The sequence below is a fragment of the Temnothorax curvispinosus genome, unplaced genomic scaffold (genome assembly GCF_003070985.1).
Source record: "Temnothorax curvispinosus isolate PA1 unplaced genomic scaffold, ASM307098v1 QBEX01003906.1, whole genome shotgun sequence".
Lineage (NCBI taxonomy): Eukaryota > Metazoa > Arthropoda > Insecta > Hymenoptera > Formicidae > Temnothorax > Temnothorax curvispinosus.
The window spans coordinates 9,171-30,671 of record NW_020213686.1 but is presented as its reverse complement, the minus strand read 5'-3'; the positions used below and the strand labels follow the sequence as shown (position 1 = coordinate 30,671).

Below are 21,501 nucleotides of genomic sequence, written 5' to 3'. Positions count from 1 at the left end.
TATCAGCTTTTTGTCTTTTTATTTAAGCTTCATTAAACAGCCGCGTGTTCTTTTAAGTTTCGAAAAAAAAAATGAATCTTTTCCGTCGTATACAAATCGAAGCGATTGCATTGATTTACTCCGAAAATCGTAAACTTTTTAAATCGATTTTTTTTTTGTAAAATAGCACGACGTTTAAAATACATTTTAATTATAATGATCTCGCGATTAAGGACTTCGACCAAGTCCTAATTTATTCTTATTAAAGTAATACCTTGCGCCGCCGTTTTGTTAACATAAACAGAGAGTTGATAACTTTTTGTAATTTTCTGTTGCTTATTTCGAATTGAAGAGAGAGTTTGTCGCAGATTTAAAAAATCCCCGATTTTTGGAGTAAAAATATCAATGCAGTCGTTTCGACTTGTACGCGACGCGAAAGATTTATTTTTTGGAGCGAAAGAACAAGCGGCGTTCAACGAAGCTTACTTAAATAAAACACAAAAAGATTAAAAAAATTTTAAATTAATATCAAGTGTAATATTTGCGTCCGTAGCAGAGAACGTGGCTGTTTCCCATCGCGTAAAGAATAAAACTCTTTCCATTAGATATACCCATAAGCTTTTTGATCTTTTGTATTCTGATAACAATAGTCGCATTTATAAGCTTGAAAAGAACACGAGACACGCGCCTCTAAAATTGGCGGTACTTGTTGCAATCTACCTCTTTTAATTGGAAAAAAAAACCCCCCCGAAAAGGAATCTCTCTATTCTGAAACAGCTGTCCGCTCCGTAAATTAAAGTTCTCACTCTCCTTCACGGAAAGCTACATGCGAAGACGTGCGTTCTGCTTCTGCGCACGTGTCGTCTACTCGTCTGACGAAACGTGGAGAGGGAGGAGGAGTTCGGAATAGAGGACTTCCATACTCGTATCGAGCGAGCAAGAGAGAGAAAGAGGTAGAGGGAGAAATGGGGAAGGCGTAGCTTGCGCCGTGCGCGTGCTGTCAAAAAATATATACATCGGCGTGCACGGGGCTCCTCGGAGCACTTCAGAGCGCTTCGCAGATAACAGGAATCTCCTCTCCCTCCCCGTCGCTTCTCCCGCGCGCCGCTCTTGTGTCCGCGATTTCACTTGCATTGCGGTCCCGGATCGAACGAGGAAACGAGGAGCGATCCCGAGCCTCGTCCAAGTCTCCTGCGTCGAGATCGGCGAGTCGACGAGCATCGCCCCCTTTTCCACCGAGTCGCGATGAATGGCCGGACGATGATATGACTCGTGAAATTCGACGCGACGCTCCACTCGGGTCACCGTGACGAGGATTCGTCCCCCCGACCCCCGACGGCTAAGAGCCGCACAGAGTTCCTTCCCGAACAGCTGAGAATCGGTCGAAATGGAGTCGGCGGGAGTCAGCGGGAGTCAGAGCCAGCCGCCCAATAACATGAATGACGGTTCCGACACCAAGGGCAGGCGAGTATCTCATTATCTTTTTTCGTCCCGCGATGGATTTGTGTTGGATTTCTTCTGGGATAAAAGAAGAGTCTCTCATCTTCTTTGCTTTTGCACTTTGCTCCGTTAAATCTAGTCGACAATAAGCTTGGCGGGGAAGCTCAATGGAAACTGCTCTGTAAATCGGAATTGTAACTGCGCGTCTTTTGTCGTTACAGCTGTTTGTTGCTACGCTATGCCAGCCAAAATTCTCTGGATGAAAGCTCGCAGAAGCATATTCCTCGTGAGAACGGGAAGGACAAGCCACCATACCGGAATCACCATCACACGAATCGAGCCTTCGACGTCATCAATGAGATGAGAAAGTACATATCCTTTGTTTATCAATTTTAATGTATCGTTCAATGTTTAGCTTTGTTGAACCTTGTTTAGATGTATCGCATCTTTGAAAAATATATATATACTTTAGGCATTGTTATTTATGTTTATTATATATATTGCGTTACCAGATGAGATCATTTAAATAACGTGCTATTATCGTTTAGGAAAAACTTACTCTGCGACGTCATTCTGGTAGCGGACGGTGGCATGGAAGTGCCGGCTCACAAAATGGTCCTCGCTGCGTGCAGTCCCTACTTTTATGCCATGTTCACGAGTTTCGAGGAGCGCGATCAACAAAGGATAACGTTGCAAGGCGTGGATTATTCGGCGTTAAAGTTATTGGTGGATTACGTTTACTCCGCCGAGGTTCACGTCACCGAGGATAACGTGCAGGTGCTCCTACCTGCTGCAAATTTGTTACAACTGACGGACGTACGAGATGCCTGTTGCGATTTCCTACAGGCTCAGTTGCATCCGTCTAATTGTCTCGGTATTAGGGCGTTTGCCGATTTGCATGGATGCCTCGAGTTGTTGACGCACGCGGACAGTTACATCGAGCAGCATTTTTCGTAAGTCGCACATCTCGAGTCCCGATCCATTCAGTCAGATTGTATTATGCCGTATTAATTGTATTTTTTAACATCAATTGTAGGGAAGTGGTCGATGCGGAAGAATTCTTAACTCTGGCACCCGAACAAGTGGCTAAACTTATCTGCAGCGACCGCTTAATGGTACCTTCCGAGGAGAAAGTATTCGAATGCGTTATCTCATGGGTACACCACGATCTCGAAAAGAGACAAAACGATTTGGCTCTGTTAATGGAGCACGTGCGCTTGCCTTTGCTCTCTCAAGAGTATTTGGTACAACGTGTGGAAGAGGAACCGCTTCTCAAGGCGAATTTGCAATGTAAGTTTGCTATTACGATGTATACGCTAAAAGAAGATATATTGCATATTCCTTAATTTCCGCAGGCAAGGATTTCTTGATCGAAGCTTTGAAGTATCACTTACTGAAGGGTGAGCAAAAGTCGCTGTTCAAAACGCCGCGTACCAAACCGAGACAACCGAGAGGACTACCCAAAGTATTACTTGTTGTCGGTGGCCAAGCACCAAAGGCGATCAGGAGCGTCGAGTGCTTTGACTTTAAAGAGGAAAAGTGGTATCAAGTTTCTGAGCTACCAACGCGACGTTGCAGAGCCGGTAAATAGCGCTGATCAATTTGCGACTTGGCAGAATCGTTCTCTTTTCTTCCTGTAAAGTATGCAATGACTATGCGTTGAATTATAGGACTCTGTGTTCTCGCCGGACGCGTATACGCTGTCGGTGGATTTAATGGATCACTGAGAGTACGAACGGTCGATATTTATGATGCCGCGGCGGATCAATGGTCACCCTGCCCGGAGATGGAAGCGAGGAGATCGACGCTCGGTGTAGCCGTGCTTGGCAACTGCGTTTACGCTGTACGTTGTTACATTCTCCTCTTTGCATTTTATGTCCTTCATCGATGTGAATTTTTTCTCTAGCGTATCTGAAATTTAAAAAATTTCAATTAGAAAATACTGTTTTTTTCTCTCTGTAATAACCGATATTTTACGTGTACATATAGGTCGGTGGCTTCGATGGTTCGACGGGATTAAATTCGGCTGAAGTTTACGATCCACGGACTCGCGAATGGAGGCCTATAGCACGAATGTCAACGCGCCGTAGTAGCGTAGGAGTCGGCGTTGTCAAAGGATTGCTCTACGCCGTAAGTTTATATCAAGTATCGTTACTTCGAAGACGATCTCGTCCGCGTTTAACGTAGAGAGATGCGATTAGGTTGGCGGCTACGATGGAGAATCTCGGCAATGTCTCTCCAGTGTCGAGTGCTATAATCCAGAGAAGGATCAATGGAAACCTGTACCTGAAATGTCCGCGCGTCGTAGTGGTGCGGGTGTCGGTGTCCTGGATGGTATTTTATACGCGGTAGGAGGTCACGATGGTCCACTGGTACGAAAAAGCGTAGAAGCATTCAATCCGGAGACGAATCAGTGGACTCCTGTCAGTGACATGGCGTTGTGTCGTCGTAATGCCGGTAGGCGACTACTTTTTTATATATATTTTCTCCTTTTTTTCACGTTAATCTCTTATCGTGCAGAAAAAGACATAAATACTATGTCAAACAGGTGTCGTGGCGTTGAACGGACTTTTGTACGTGGTGGGTGGAGACGACGGTTCCTCCAGTTTGGCATCGGTAGAGGTGTATTCTCCAAGGACCGATACCTGGACTACTCTACCGACTTGCATGGGCGTTGGGCGTAGTTACGCAGGTGTGGCGATCATCGATAAGCCAATGGCCCCCGCAACGACAATGTGAGGTCTACAATCCGCTGGGCATGCGACGGAACAAAGCACGGACCTGGGTGCCGAGATATCGGACTCCTCGCGGGAAGCCGGGCCCAGCGGTATGCAAATACAAAATCGCGGCGCCAGCCATAATTGTCAAGGCCCGCGTTGCGTTTGTCAGAGATATGAGAACGGCGAATTAGCCGCGGTAATAATGAATCAAGGCAGAAATAATCAGGAAAGGGAGGACGGCTATCAAAACGTGGGTCATGTCGCGCGTGTCTTTCAGAATCGTCCCAACAACGGCACGCTACAGATACATCCGAATCTGAATCCAAATTATCAAAATCCGATTGATTTAATACGCAATTACAATCGTCGACTACAACAGCAACCACAGCAACAACAACAGCAGCAGCAGCAAGGATCGGAAGAAAACATTTACGAGCGTTTGGACAATGACGATGATGAAGACGACGATGAAAGCGCGGAGGTCCCACGAAATGAATCGCTAGCGCAAAACAATCAGGGTAACATAGATAATCATATGTACGAACGAATAGGCGAGCGAATATCGTGTAGCAGTAGAACGCATTGTCATTATTACAAGTATCACGTACCTGCTCATAGTTTTTTGAACGACGTGGAAAGTGCAAGAAATGTGAGCCAATACGATCAACCAAGACACATCTACATCGATTATTCTCGATTGAGTAGTAACATCCACCAAAGCTCTTTAAGTAGATTAGGCCGCAATTGCTTCTCCACGGAGAATATCGCATACGCTTCTACGAAACGCTCCCTTCATCCAATTGTGTACAATTGCACGTGCCACTACTGTAGAAACGTGGACGCGAGATACATGTGTCACCACTGTCACAATTTGTATAACAGATTACGATATCAAGACAATGCCGCTAACTCCAGGCATTACGTGTACCAAGTTTCAAGAAACTGCAGGTGCCCCTTTTGCCGCGGCGAATACTCGTACGCCAAGTTCCCCGCTCTTCGCGCCGCTGAACTGTTGAAAATGGAAGGTTGTCACTGTAGGAATCCAGCTAATTGCACCTGCCGCAGTAAAGTCCCGTCCGATCCGAATTCCACGATCTACATCGGACGATACTTGGATTGGATTAATCGGGCCGGACAGTCCGTTAACAATCCTCTATATGCCATGATTCACGTCGGTAGGATGGATCGTCCTTCCATGTCCGGCCACGGGAATGCGTCTAACGGTGGAAACGGTGCTGATCCGGGCCCTTCGACGTCGTCGGGCAACGCGACATCTAATGCAAGATTCAACGAGCCGAGTTCGTCTTCAGTTTTGCGATCGGTGTTCGCCCCCGGCGCTTCCACGTCGAACGCCCCTATCTGTCCCGTAAATCGCTACGTGGAACATCAGCATACCTGCGACGATTCCTGCATCCGCAGCCAAAGCGGTAGTCTGACCGGAATATGTCAGTTTCTCGGCAGATGCGAGAGAACGGAGTGCAATCATGGAAGGCTCTCCGTACACTGGTGGTTCGTGAATAAATGGCTTCCTCTCTGGAATTCCCACAATCTCGATAGAAACGTGGACGGCGCGCCAAGCGTGGATGAAATATCACGGGAACAGCGAGAGAGCGACAGCGATGATTCTTAAAATCGTTAAGAATCTGATTATCATGAGAGAGTGCCTGTTTTTTGCGTATTCCGAACATTTAATGCACATGTTCCATTAATTTTTATTATACATGATGCGATTATGCTTTTGACTCGTTCGTAGCGCGGAGAAGCTTGCGTGGAGATACAATAATGAATTTAAGTATATGTCCTATGACAATAAATTCATATATTTCAAAGCAATTTCAAAATATTTCAAGGATATTAAAAATACTGTTTTTATAATTCAAAGCAATAATTATCCAGGTGATATTATTTTTAACTGCTCCTTTTTTCATGTCGTTCTACATATCTTATCCGAATGTTGTAGAAGTATTCTACATTCTAGAGTAAACACTTGCAGAGTTATGCTATTGCTACAATATACAATGTGATGTGTGCTTACTTTTACATTATTTATTCGTTTATACTTATATAGAGATGCAACGCGCGTTATCGGAGATACATAATCACACTTTTTCAAAAATATTGGATAACGATTGCTTGGGTATTAACTATATCAGTGTATATCAATATTTAATAATAGTCGAACTTAGATAGAATAGCAGAACCTTTTAGCACTTTGACACCCGTTGATAAATTTAATTAAGTCGACATTTTAGCTGTGATATGAATTAGAATTCATCGAACTAAACCTGCGTTGAGATAATTATATTGTAGTTTTGAGTTTGTTCGCGTCGCGTATGCTTCCTAAATTTTCTGCGAGATTTAAAGCGCGACAAATATACAAAGACTATACGGGACTTTTATATAAAGTGCACGCGACGCAAACAAATAATATTGATAGACTTTGCGTAAGAGAATTGCTCGTTTCACATCTTGTTGATTTATATATTATATAGGTGTTATTCCTCATGAAAAATTTGTATTCGCTAACGTAACCAGTATTAAGTTATTTTTACACGACACTTTTGGATCATTCAGTCCCCATGAGTGTTTGCGCTGTCGTCGGTGCTTTCCGATATTGTACAAGCGCTCCTTCAGAAATAAAAGTGTTCGTCACACGATGCTCGCTGTTGTCAATAACTCGCGAGGCGATCGGTCCTCTAAAAAAGAAAAAGTTGTCTAAAGTAACGTATGGCGCCAACACTTACGCCTTAAATTGCGCGTACGTGCCCGCACGTATATATGGCACCTGTATGGCACTTCCAAACGAAATATCCTCTGTGAGAACAATTAACGATTGTATGCTTATCGTTTTAGGTTTCAGAAGGCTAAATAACGTTTGTGTACTATTTAGCGTACTATAATCATATCCGGCATTAAAAATACCAATATATATACATATATACCTTATGTGCTCATGGAACTCTCACAGAACAGCATATGTTGAACATAACAGCATGCTGCTAAGCGTACAAACGCTATAGCGTTAATTTGAAATCTCCTTATGGAATATAGCATAACTGATTGAAAAATGAATTAAAATCTCTTCCTTCCATTCAAACGCGCTTTGATTGCAAAATTTGCCCGGTCTCTTACATAAACAGTCACACAAGTCGACCGCGTGTCTCGTTTTATTATCATTGTAATTAATTCTAATGTATACGATCTTTTTCGTGTATTGTCTTGAGACTGGCTTTGGCGAAGTATTTTTTATTTACATCTTTTTGCTAGAAAATTAAATTCTATAATCTTTGTTTTTTTTTTTCTCTAGAATCCCTTTACAGAAAACTTTATTCTTTGGAAAAAAATTCTAGAAAAAAAATGAAGATCAGAATTCATAATATATCAGAATAGATTTATAATGTATTATATCAGAACACAACTGCAAAAGTAGCATTGATACGTTCGTCATTGTAACAGTAACGTGACAATATATAGAGCCTTCGGACTCGGCGAGTTTATTCGTATAACTTCTCACCTCTCGGAACCGGATCAAAATTTTATTTTATATCTATATATTAAGTTCTGGTGTATACATGTATACATATATACATGTGGGTTACACCAACTTACATCGTACCAGGACCTTTTTGTTTACGCCCTCGCGAGCGTCAAGGCCAACCGCTATCACCTCGATATTACAGTAGTTCTATCGTCAATTTAGCACTTAAGTGGCGTTTAGCGGAGACAATTTATATATCGGTGAAGTATGTAACATGCCGTACATATTCGAATTCCTAAATTTCACGTAATTTTTTTGCGATTTCTCGCAAAAATGAAATTTCAAAGAAAATCGCTAAGGGCCGGTCTACAATCGGTCGTATGTCGGAGTCGGATGTCGGAACGTAGCCGATGCGGTCCGATGAGGAAAATTCGTTTTCGAAAAAGAAATTCTCTCCTTGGACCATCGATCGCGTTCCGAAATCCGACTGCAAAGAACTGGCCTAAGAAAGAAAGATCGTTTTGGAGGATATCCGGCGGGGCGACTCCGCTGACGCAAATCGAAAACGACGAAGGAGACTGGCTGTGACGGATATACGCCGATCTGAAATTGAAATCGTAAGGGAGAACAGTACGCTCTTGCGTAAGTGTCATTGGCACATTATGATCGATAGCCGGAACGATACTCCAAGTATGTGGGCGTTGGCACCTCGTCGCCTTCGAATTCCATTTCGTTTCTCTCGGCCTCTCCCGGCTCGGCTCGAAATCCCCAACGGGGATGCGAAACGACGCGTATTTTTCCCTTTTTTTGTTCTTTTGTTCATCGGAACGACAAAAAACGGGTATGATATCCGCCTGTCGCGCTCGCCGATTCGCCGCGGTGCGATTCATTCGGGGGTGGAGAGGGGCGGAGGGAACGTAAAACTACGCCCGCGTGCGCGATAATAACGCGAATTTATCGCGACCGTTACGCGTGCATAATCACGCGTGAATCATGGAATTGTCGCGCGAGAGTGCCCAGCGCTCCCCGTGAGTTGCGAAACCGCACGATCGATATATGACCGGTCGTGTGCGTCACGTGCGGATCATTTTTTTTCCCTTTCCTCTAATAACGCGGTCTTTCGGTTCCGGTTTGGATTTGCCGCACGACCTTGTAAAAAATTAAGGATGCAACGTATGTCTCTTTAATTAATACTGACCGTAACCCTTTGCGTCCAAAATTAATCTTTGCGGGTGAGCGCGAGGGTCGAGTGTGTCCCGTCCTCAATTTAATCTAATCAGCGGATCGAACGCAACGATGTATCTTTATTATTTGGAGGACTTTATATGGAGAGTTTCTAAAAATGTAGTTTATATAATATAGGTATGCCAATATCGGGATTATATTGCGAAATATTATGTTCAACTCGACGTAGGATCGCAAAAGATTATAAAAATTGTTCTATTATTCCTTTTTTTTATAAGATTTGACAAGATTTGCAATGAAAAATACTCTTCGAAGAATTTTCCATATTTACTTTGTGTGGCAAGATAATTATAAATTATAAATAATAACGGTGAATAATGAAGAGGTTCATTATATAAAAATGGAAGTAGAATGCAAATAGACAGAGACCACGTACGATAGGTAAAGTCTTGGAAATTAAAGAAATTGATCTTTGTTATCCGTCTATTGTCTATTTCCATGCAAATTATCTTTAATCTCGGTTTAATTCTCATCTTTTTCTAAGAATTTACAAATAAACCGAGATTAAAATCAATCTATGTTGGTAGAAATGGACATAAATCGTTATAATCGTCTTCTTACGAAGTAAACATGGAAAATTCGTCAAAAAGTATTTTTTATCGCGAGTCTCGTCAGATTAAAAGCGTAGACTTTCCACTTAAAGTCGATGAAGGCACTTTATGATCGAAGATATATTTGCGTTACAGCAAAGTCGCCGAGATCTTCTCCTATCTCGTTTTAATCGAGACGTGCTTTGGATGATCAATCGATCACGTGTATCTCTCATCGTTACACATAGAAACAGAAAGGAGATCGCGCGTGCACACTCGGATCTCCCGCGGAGGCTTCCCTCTCTCAGAGGTAAGGAAAGGTGTCGCCTGTGCCAGCATTTGCATATGGTTCATTGTTGGTTGCACAACAATGAACTCTATAACGAGGATAAGCGTGCACGGGCCTGTGCGCGCCAGGTATTCGATTCCCTTTCAGTCCTTTCTTCTTTAGCTTTATATACCGATATGTGAGCACGTGTCGTTAAATCGATTTATGGCTTCGTACTCATTCCCATTCCTCTGCACGTGTCTGCACAAATATTTTTTAAAGCAAATACCCCGCGCCAAATTGATCGTACAAATTGGAATAACTTGCAGGGCATCTCGGGATTACGATGCCCAGTTATTGTTGCGTCTCAAATTTTCGCGTATCTTTATTTTGTGCGTCAAGATTATTTTTCCAACAATATATAAGTCGATATATGAATCAATGCCAATTATAGCGGTGTTTCGCACGAATAATGCAGAAGCGCAAATCCTCTAATGATGTCAAGATTACCGCCATTACGTAATATTGTACATACACTCTGGAGAGGCAAATAGAGAGAAAAACGTTAGTTGCGCAATTTCAAATTAAATCACGCCCGAGGAGTGGCGCGGGGTCCGGTCCGACACGCGGGATTCCACGTCTCGAGTGTCGTAGAAAGAGAAAAAAAAGAGAGAGAAAAGTGCCCGGGTAAGAACGATCATTTTCCCATTTAAGGTTTCCTACGACCATTTGCATTTATTGCACCGCGTGACGCATATACGATCGCGCCTTACCAAGAAACGTTGAATCGCGGATTCGCCCCGGAAGAGCGAGCGTGACTTGTGTCCTATTTATATTCGAGATCTTATGCCTATCTAATGCGATGGAAACTGGAGACGCGCAACGCGTTTTTCGCGTCACTCTGTTTGCTTTACAACCATTTCTACAAATAATTAACTTTAATCTTGATTTAACTTAATTTATATATATTTATATTTATATAGATATAAATCTATATATATATTTTTTTTAATTCTTAAACCCAGAAGAAAATAAAAAATAAGTTAAATCAAACTAAAGTTAATCTACATTGGTAAAAATGGACATTGCATGGACGTTTCTTTAGAGATCTCGGGACAAGCGATGAAAAACTCGGTCGGCCGAATTGACCGGTTATTATACCCTATTTGGATTTTAACTTGGAATATTTCATGCAGCGCATCACAAAAGATGCTGCTCCTCCTTTCATCTCCTCTCAGACAGCTGTGCTCTCTGAAACGTCCTCTCTCTCCCGGCGCGCGCTCTGCCTTTCATTTCAGTTCTCACGAAGCGATCGGACTGTGCGCCGCGATTGGAACCTTTTCGGAATCCTTCCTTCTTTTTTACCATTTCTTTTTTCCTGGATCCTCGCATTCCTCGCATCCATCTGTCCTTTCGCCGCAAATGCCATTGTATAGGGCGCGCATACGTTTGGCTAACATTCAAAGCTTGCAGTAAGAGGAAATCAGATTTTAAGTATAATAAATAATTAATTAAAGTTCTCGCTCTGTTCTTTCTCTTGTAATAGAAAATATTTTCAAAATGCTTTTATCTCTCTCTCTTTATTTGTATAACTTTCTTTGTGCCTTCCACTATACGGATCAAATTAAATCTGTTACTTTCTAAACGAAGAAAAATCGAAATCAAAATTATTTTGCAAAATTTCTCTTCACGTGGTACTTTCAACCGGACGCTATATGAAACGTGTAGAGAAAAAAGTCACGCGTATATTAGGATTAACAGGTGTCGATCTTTCGACGACGCCGATATTAATGAAAGGATTGCAAATCGCGATTTGCAAGTACAATCGCTCGATCGTTAAGTCAACCGATTCACCTCGTTCCTCGACAACTGAAAGAGTTATTGAGCACGCGGGCGAGTTTTTTTGTTTTACCGGAAATAAGGCTGCCAGGAGAAACGCGCGGGACAAAAGAGGAACCCATCCGCCGTTAATGGAAAGCGAGGGGAACGCGCCGAAAAAGAAAAGAAATGTTAAACGAGCGACTATCGAGCGGGAATCGAAGGTACATACGGGTACAGATCGCGAAATTGAAGGTAGGGAGAGAGGGCACACGCCGCGGGGGACAATCCCGGGAAGGGATATATACGCGTGGCGTAAAAGTAACAGCGCGCCCACCGTGTTTCTACACACGCGATCGAGGGACACTTGACGCTTTATTCCCGTTTCTTCTCTCGTGTGTGTATAGCTGCCGGTTTAAAAAGTCCTCTCCTTCAGTCGCCGTTCGCCAACGCGACGGTATCGCACCATCTCGTCTCTCGTCGCGCGCTGCGCCGCGATCGTTCCTCATCTCCGCGAGCGAGCGCGCGCTCGCGCGCGGGTGATCTTTCTTGATCGCCGATTTTTTTTCCGATCGTAATCGCGGTGCTCCAGATCCGTTTCTTCGCAAAGGTGAAAGTGAGAACCGAGTCGAATGGATCTTTAATACATATTCATTACGGGCTAAATATCGCGGACTGAGATAGTCGGGTGTGCGGTGTGTTGCGTGCGCGATGTGAATATCGCAAAGTTAACGTTCCAGGTAAGATCGTAACGTCTCGTTCGCGGAGGATATACGCGGAAATCTCTACGGTTCTATGGTGTCTTCGCGCTCGCCCGCGTGCCCATTTGCATAGGTCAGATTAATTGTATCTACGACCGACCCGTGACGTTGCGCATCTCGGAAAACGGTCTTTCGTAATCGCGGTCGTCCTTGCGCGCGGCATAAAGAGACCGTGCTTAATGCGTGCGCGCGATGGGAAAGATCGCGCGTACCTGTAAACCGAAGCACGTGGCCACGCCGAATCCGATTTTTCGCCGAGATTAATCGTCGGCTCGATGTTTCACGGCAAGTAACGCGTCCCCCGATCACGCGAGTCGTCACTTTGCAAATCAGTCGCTGACACTCTCTTTCGCTCTCTCCCTTCTTTTTCTCTCTTTTTATTCCGTTGTTAATTTGCTCAATCTGAAATATCGATATTACCATAGTCCACCGTGAACGGGCGAGTGCATTGCGGAAGGAAAGAGGCCGTTGTGAAATTTTCATATATAGAGACCACGTCCATTTCACGCCGGTCTCGGGCGTATATTTCGTAAAAAATAGAGAGTGATCTCGACGCAGGTAGGATGGTCCTGCTTTTACCTTTAGTGAAAACCGTTTTGCATATTCGATTGGAAAGACGGTAATCCGGTGGGCGAAAGTGACGAGCGGCGCCCAAACTCGTTCGACTTTCCAAATAAATTTACGTCGAGACTCGGCGTGTCGCGTTGGCGTAACAATTACCGAGTTCTCTTTTCTTCCTCTTTCCGCGTCGCAATTGATATCCGCTCGTTTAGCTGCATGCATGCGCTCTTGTGTCTCTCACATTTTAGATAAGATAGCCTTACATCGAGGAGAAAAGGAGTAAAGACACGAAATACGTACGGAAACTATGAATAAACTTTTCACATGTGATTGCGATTCAATTCTCGCTTTTTGCCTTTTCGCCTCGTTCGCGAATCGCGTCACGTTTGCGATCGCCAGACGGTTTTCGATCGCGTGATACGTATCAATAAGTGACATAATTCATTATAGCGCGGCAGACATTAGGAGCGCTCTTTTCTTCCAGCTCGCTTATTTTTTAAACACATCACGATTTTTGCTTCGCGACAAATTTTCGAACTTGCGCGAACGTCTTGCACGTATCAACGTTTGTGTACATACCTCCGCGTCGCTTATGATCCGGGACGCGGAGCACTTTCTACAAACGGATGACTCAACGAATGAGAGTTCGTTATTCTCCCTTCGTACGGGCAGGTATAGCGTACCCGAGAACGTGATCGCGATCCGAGTTAACGATTGCCACAGATTATTCCTCGAAACGATAAATATGTGGAGAATCGGCGAGACAGTCCCAACATACTATTTTAGTTGCTGTTTTTAATCGGTGATGCCGATGATTAGGATTCAAGATTTTTTTTTTAGATCGACTCGGTGATGAACTTGGTAACGAAATTTTATCATCGATGAAAGTAAAATACACACCTTAATCGCGTGACTCTTCCTTTCACCAACATGGTACAATATTACGCTGTTAAATATTAAAGGATGAAATTTAAACCAATACCTTGAATTAAATAACATTTTGATTATTTTTAATTATTATGTGTGTTGAAATTTATTATTTCAATTTTTTAACACAGAACAGTATTACTTTAACTTCATTGATTTAGTTAAACTAACGACATATTTACGACCTATATGGAATGGTTAAAAATTACTTATGTCTTTTAAATACTTAAAATTGACTATAATTTGACACTACGAATTTAACGGTGTGCGATTCCTTCGATTTTCAGTCCAATCTCGTTGCGCGTCGCGAGAGATACAAATCGAAGAACAGTGATCTTGATCAATCGATATCTCCAGATCCTTTCTCTGATTAATCATGCGGGCGCATGGGCATCGTTGACCGAAAAGGAGACAGATCGGATCCGCCCCCTGAAAAGTAATCTAAATACGGTGAACGCACGACCGGCGCAACCAGGAAGCGGAAACCCGCGATATGATCGCGTCGACGAGAGTGTCCTTGCTCTGCATGATTTCGGTTCCCTCGTGACAAACGAGTCCTTGGAGCCGGGCGCTACCTTGCGAAGTCGTCAATGACTCGATCATGATCTCCGTGACGAGGAAACGTGTCCGGTCTTACGGATCAAGCTAACCGTCACCCGAGAGGTGTCACCGTGAGGCCACCCGAGAAAAAAAAACTCCCCGTCCGCGCGAGCCAAGGACGAATTCGGATTCCGAGGGGTGAATCTGGGAGAATCTCCCCGAATGCGAGAGAAATGGCGTTGGCGAATTTCAGTTTACCCTATCAGTCGGTGACGATGGCGCCGTTCCTTTACGCGGGTTCGACCGGGGGCCACACGACCCCCAACAACCTTCGTTTGAACGCCGTGCTGCCACCGGGATCTGCGCCCAGTTACAACGAACGGGAAAGCTTTCATAACGAACCCTATACACCACCGATCAAGTATCATCAGCATCGACGTAGTCAGTCCACGCAGCAGAGGAACCATGAGGTTTACGCGGAACACACGTCCTTCTCGTCGCAGGACACTCGTTATGCTGTATATAATCAGGATTTTAGACGAACTCAACCGAGACAGCAGCAGCAACAGCAGCAGCAGCAGCAGCATCAGCAGCATCAGCAACAGCAGCAACAGATGAGACCACCTCCGCCCCCTTCGTCGTTTCAGCATCAGCGTTCGCCTGAACCCATAAAAACTCGGATAGAGGAGCAGGAAAATTATCCAGAAAGACCTATCGGGTAAATAGGGATCTTTTTTTTCTCTTTCTCATAACACAACGTTAACGAACAAAATATCGTGTATGCCTTCTTCTATCCAAAATTCTAAATCGACTATATTTATTGAATTTCTTCCTTTGCAAATATTTCAATCGAGTTCAACGGCAGCTTGTATCTGTAGATGAGATAATTCTTTGCGCGTGAATCGAGGACACTCCGTGCTATGCTCAGTTTAATTTGCCTATAAAGTTACACGAGGGTCAACGGCGGGAGCTCCGTTGGTCCGGGCACCAAGACCTCGGTCCACGCCGTGTTGGACTACGACGACGATTTCGACGACTATTACGACGAGGAGGATCAAAACATACCGACGAACGCGCACGTCACGCCTATCCAGGGCCCGATCTTCCTGAAGAACGGCACCGTGCCCGTGGTACCCCTGTACTCGTATCCCCAGCTGAACAACGGAACGTTCGTGCAGATACCGGTGAGTGTCGTCGAGCAAGAAATCGTTCCCCGAATCGTTTTCCTGAATATATCGAGGACGACGCGACCGTGGCTTCGGGAAAGCCTCAAAGTCTAATAGCAGCACGTGACATTTCAGACCGCGGCATCCATGACCCCGGGGAGTACCTTCGCTAGAATCGTGCATGCGCGCACCGCGGTTACACAGTCCCAACGCGCGAATCTCTTTTACCTCTCTTGTTCCCATCTCCTCGTTCAACGTCGTCCGGCGTTCATTCGCGCGACGACGACCTCCTCGCGAGATTGCGCGAGGTCGTGAAGGAGTTGATGTTAGATGTCAAACTGACATTGAGACGCGGCGAATCCTCAACTGCGATGTATCATCGAGCAACGACTCTGATGGTTCCTTTTCTTCGACTGGAACACACATATAACACTGCACATAACACTGCACAAAAAGTGGAATATATATTATAAATCTAGAAAGAATTTATAGTAGATATATATTTTCTTGTAAAGAAGAGTATACTGTACATTATAATGTAAATATATGCATAGTATACTGTATATAAATTATTGAGTCCCTGAGAGCGAAAAAGAGCTACATGTTTTTTGAGAAATCTGACCTTTTTTTACCTCATATATTTAACGGAACGAATTATCACGAGGGCAATCCGGTTTTTCTAGTCTAACCCATAGAAAATGAATCTTGATTCGCAACACTACAGATAGCTTTTTACGAACGAATTAGTAATTTGTGACTTTACATTGAAAAGTAAATTTTTGCGCTCATGCAGCGCTATATAATTATATATAGTAATTTCTCCATTATATCTATTTTTACCTCTGTTTCTCTTTATTAGCTCTGTCATAACGATCGATTAGTAAATAATCGCAACTCATTGTTACGATTAAATCGTAATTACTTACTCGACTTAAGAAACTATCCATCTATTCGAAAGAGGTATATCTAGAATTTTTTATCTCTCAAAACGGAAAAAAAAATTTATTAATGTTTAGAAAGCTTGCCTTATATTTTATGTATAACCTTGTTCTGGACAAGTTATCGAGTCATCACGGTAGTGCTAAATGTATGCGCCAGCGATGCACAAGCGGCGAGACCGTTCCGGTGATATAATCTATAGGTACACGATCAGCTCGATTATGAATACCTGATGAAATTATCAGATCTTATGTCAGAAACGACTGGGCCAATCAAGTTCTTCATAAGTTTAATACCTTGGATTTGAATTATACGAGAAAAAGCTTTATCTTTATATACACTTTATATTTCCTATGAGCAGAGATATATTACAACGGAAAGTCGGATTTCTATATTAATACTATAATACTATATTAATTTAATTAATAATACTATAGTAATATATTTCTCACGCTTTACTATTTTTCGTTTGAAATTATTATAAGATTTTGAGTGTTTTTAAATCTATCTTTATATGGAAAAAACACTCTAACAGCATTTGCCTCAAGCTGTATTATTTTTTCAATTAATGCATGCTCTTGGCTTTTTTATTTAAAAAAAAAAATACTTTTTGAACAGTTTTACATATTCCAGATTCAGTATTACTACTTTTTAATCAACCACCACGTTGTTCTAAGAAAACTCACAACTAATCTCTTTTTTTTTTTAAGTCGATCTTTCGGTCACTACAACTACCGTCTCGCGTTTCGTAAAGAAAGTCAAGGAGAAACGTTTGCGACCTTCGTATTTCCTTTTAGCTGTTAATTCATGTGCCGTTCTTGTATAACATCCACGTAACATAACACACAATAAGTGTACTTTCTACTCTCTCTCTCTCTCTCTCTCTCTCTCTCTCTCTCTGGTAGTATCTTCTGTTTCCAACTACCGTTCAGACACGACATTCTGAATGAAATTGCATTCACACACACATTTCAAGTGTACTCTCTCTAGTAGTATCGTATGTTTCTAGCTAACGTTCAAACACGACATTCTGAATGAAATTACATTTACATTTCAAGCATTTACATACGGAAAGCTTGACTGCAATCTAAATCTTTAAATAAATCGAATTGAGAAGCTCTTTGATCGCGTATGATCGTAAGTAAACAAACCATGCATTTGCATCATAATGTACTAATAACAGTAATGAGTAATAATAGTAATAAACGTAATGATACGTAATGACGATAATCATGAATAATCTTGATTGCTCTTTGTTTACACATAAATTCTTTTTTTTTTGCTTGTTCCTATCTATTACAGAAAAATCTTATCCAACGTTCATCAACGTTCGCGAAGGAATCGACGACGATGGACAAGGACTCGTTTCACATTTTTTCGCGGAGAGAATTGTATCTTACATAGTAACGAGTTTTCCTAACTGATTTCATCGGTCATCTATATTCTTGCCCCGTCATCCATTTTATTCAACGGGACATTATTCTAAAAATTGCCGCTCATTTGTCACATCTCTACTTTCTACGTGCCGAACGATACAAGATAACGTTAAAAAATGACGAGAGGAAGACCAGAACGCGAAGCAACTTTTATCTCGATCGTCATAAATATTCTCGCAATACGGCCTCTTAATTGGCCTTCCACTTTTCCAAATTCTATACACATTATATATATGTATAGTATTGTATATAGATTATATTTATATATAACATTAAAATATTTGAGAAATATAATTTTCTTAAATTTAAATTCGCATGCAGGTAGCACTTTGATTTAGCCTTGCTTATGCTGTATGATTCATTTCTCGTGGGCAACGCACGACGGACGTGACCACTATCAGAATTCTCCCGTATTATGAATGACGCCTACTGACTGGATGCTGACTGGAAAGTTGAATAGAGATACGAGCGTAGGCGGGCGATCTTTAATTAGCCGACATCGACTTCCGGTATACGGTGAATTAACGTGCACAATAAAAATGTTTCTCGGCGTACTTTATGTCGCCGTGACAAATATCGTCAATTATTTTATACGGACAGCAGAAAGATTCGACTCATCACAAGAGAACAGTCTTATTTGCTAAATTATCCTGCTATCAAAGCAATGACGATTTCGCTACATCAGTAAAATATATTCGCTGAAGATGGATAATTGTTTAACTTCTGCCTTGTCAAAACTTCTTAGGGTCTTTAAAGTAGCTTTTACACGTTATCTGTGCAATATACATATAATTTTTAAATAGTTGATAGATATCTATATAAGAAAAAAATTAATCCCATAACAATTAGAAAATTAACAATTTCAACAAACTGAAAATTAATTATCGTAGATACTTTGGACCGCACTTTCGGTAGCTTTGGGTGTCGAGCTGAGGGGAGACTTAATACGAGGCGCACCATGCATCAAGAGATATCATCAGTTGTTCTGTCCGACCGCTGGCAACACATATCCAATGTGCGTATAAATAATTTTATTTGTTACTTTTTTAATATGCACCCTAGAGGTATAACGTTATACCTAACTGCAGTTAAACAATTAAAACTCTCTTATTAGGGAAGGTAACTTATCGCAACGTGGCAATTGGCTGTAATGTGAATCGTAGTTTAATTAAATCGATTGTTTTTTAGAGAACGGATAGAACGTTTCATTGACGAAAATAAAGCGTTGATGAAAAGGATGTACGGTGACTTTGAGATGAGTCCGGGACACGGGTCGAGCGAGCACGGGCATCGTGCTAGAACGCGAAGGAAAAGTAGAGAAGCGCGAAAGCACGATATCCCGGACGGCGGGCCCAGAGATGATGAATCGCACGTAGAAAGCGAGATCGGCGAGGAGTATTTTAGCAGAAGTAGAAATACCAGGCAGTCCTTTGGGAAAAACCGCAGCACGGAGAGCGGCAGGTGAGAATCGAAAATCGATTTTCTGTCATTATTATCATTTTATTATATTTTACTTATATATTTTATTATATATAATATATATAATTTTATACTTTTTGTTGCTGCTGTTTGTATCTTGGCAAGATTATTATGAATACTATATCCATCATACACTTTTAATAAAGTGCAGAGTTTAGGAATGTTTTCTCTTTCTCTCTTTTTTCCGTTTCTCTTTTACTGCTGCAGCAGACTGATCAGAAATAATTAACATCGCGATAATGGTTACAGAATCGACGCGTGCGAATCGAAAGTTGAGATCGTGACTCCTTACTGGGCAAGCAACAGTGCCGGAAAGATTCGCGCCATCGTGAATACCCAGCATTTCGAGCAAGCGATACACCAGGAAGTGTGCTCGTGAGTAAAACGACATTGCTTATTCCGGCGCTCCACTCATCTCAATTGTTTTACACGATTCTTCATACCTACGGATTCTTATAAAATAAGCACAGTAGACACTGTATTTTCTTTCTGCAGGAAAACGCAAACGAATCGGTGCAGCGGGGACTGCGGGTGCGAGCAGAAGTACAAGTGGCACAGGTTGCTCGCGTACGACCCGGACAACGATTGCAAGGGTATATTCATGGACTGGTTCCTGTTTCCCTCCTGCTGCGTATGTCGATGCGATCCTATCAACAGCGGCAAGTTCTCCTCATCAAATGCCCGAAACTGAGGCCGGAAAGTGACACAGAGATTGACACGCTACGTAAAACGTGCCAAGTGAACTCTTAAAAACGGTTTATTCATTCTCAACCCATTTAGACGATTATCATAAGGACTGTTGACAGTAACCTGTGATAAGAAAAGTGCGCATAGGTATAGGCACGATTTGCGCATCGGCCAATTTAAGCGTCCCACCATTTCGATTTTTAAAAATTAGAGACTTTTATATAGCGCAACTTTTAAAGGTTGAAGAATGATATGTATCAATTGACAATTCTTTGCTGATAAATTAATCAAATTATCGACGAATTGATGATAAGAAATATTAGCTCGTCAACGAGGTATCGCTCCTTTCTATTCTTCTTCTCAAATATGTACGATTTAATTGTTTAATCATGTCCTTTTCTACGTCTCGCGATTTTTTTGCTTTTCTTTGCTTCGTTATAGTACAATCTATTAAGTCGTTGCTATTTTCTCGATTCATTAAAATTGTTACTATCTATTAAAATTGGTCGAAGTCCAACTGCGCTTGTAATATCAACGCCATTTGTTAAAACAAGAAACTGCTATATTGCATAGCAGAACCGTTATCATACGTTCAGACTGATCAGTTTGCTTGAAAGATTCCAGCCGATCAACGATTAATGATGTCCGTCGAAACTGAGAAATAAATTTACGCGATGGATCTAAATGTATATAGCGATAGCCGTTCAATTAAAATACCTATCTCGATATATCATAACACAGTAATAAAGCTATACATCAGTATAATATCTCGATAACGACATGTGGTATAAATATATGATTTATTTGACCGATGCATCTGAGCGATCCTTCAAACCACGAAATCAGCCAATAAATCGCGCGTGTAGACCTATCTAATGGAAGAAAATGATGTATCGGACGAGAGATTGAATTGAACACAGTTTCGCATCAATCTTTGGATAACAGATTTGAATCAAATAGCATAGTACGTAGCGCAGAACCATTTTCGTGATTCAGATTTTATTTGTGTAAGTAGAAAATAAATGTTACCGTTTATAGGCTCTTTCTAATAATTGTCGATTATAACTACAATAAATAGCTGCAATAATCATTAGGCAGCGTTTAGTCCGTAAGTATAAGCGTCGCGCGCGCACAAAACGTTTTATCTTACTTCGTGGACATTGTACGTACGGCTGCACGGCTCTTCAAACGGTTGTGAAACGCGAATGCATGAGCGTGGGCTGGAATAGGTCCTAAGAATAACTTCCTCTTAGGACTTATTGCGCGCCGTAGAGTACATAACTGCCTTAAAAATAATTAATTTTTAATTTTTAGTTTTTAATGTTGCGTTAAACGATTACACTTTAATTAAGGCAAGCATACAATCCTCTGCGTGAAAGGAAGATACATGCAAGATCTATGAATCTAAAAGTAAGAATGAGGGAAAGAATATTATTGTATGTAAAAAAGATATTATATGAAAAAAGATATGTGCAAAAATGATTCAGACAAAAGTTGGAGGGACAAATAATGGTAAAATCCACTTTC

General features: G+C 41.9%; 2 protein-coding genes across 5 annotated transcripts; both read left to right on the top strand.

Moving 5' to 3' along the window:
* Positions 1 to 606: 606 nt before the first annotated feature.
* On the top strand, positions 607 to 4,183 carry LOC112453017 (ring canal kelch homolog). Its single transcript, XM_025013555.1, has 9 exons — positions 607 to 1,443; positions 1,641 to 1,787; positions 1,968 to 2,372; positions 2,456 to 2,709; positions 2,775 to 3,002; positions 3,090 to 3,262; positions 3,409 to 3,549; positions 3,621 to 3,876; positions 3,968 to 4,183. The coding sequence occupies exons 1-9, from the start codon at positions 1,367 to 1,369 to the stop codon at positions 4,156 to 4,158; spliced, it is 1,872 nt and encodes a 623-aa protein (XP_024869323.1). The 5' UTR covers positions 607 to 1,366; the 3' UTR covers positions 4,159 to 4,183.
* Positions 4,184 to 9,677: 5,494 nt separating this feature from the next.
* Positions 9,678 to 20,286, top strand: LOC112453006 (protein spaetzle 3). Of its 4 annotated transcripts, none has more exons than XM_025013532.1 (7): positions 9,678 to 9,702; positions 14,015 to 14,985; positions 15,214 to 15,451; positions 18,699 to 18,823; positions 18,997 to 19,269; positions 19,537 to 19,662; positions 19,783 to 20,286. In XM_025013532.1, exons 2-7 carry the CDS (start codon positions 14,501 to 14,503, stop codon positions 19,976 to 19,978), a joined length of 1,443 nt encoding a protein of 480 aa, XP_024869300.1. In that variant the 5' UTR covers positions 9,678 to 9,702; positions 14,015 to 14,500; the 3' UTR covers positions 19,979 to 20,286. The 4 variants fall into 4 exon arrangements, with proteins under 4 accessions (XP_024869300.1, XP_024869298.1, XP_024869301.1 ...); XM_025013530.1 differs by lacking the exon at positions 9,678 to 9,702 and adding an exon at positions 10,846 to 11,132; XM_025013533.1 differs by lacking the exon at positions 9,678 to 9,702 and adding an exon at positions 11,788 to 12,218 and having other exon boundaries at positions 14,085 to 14,985.
* The last annotated feature ends 1,215 nt before the right edge of the window (positions 20,287 to 21,501 follow it).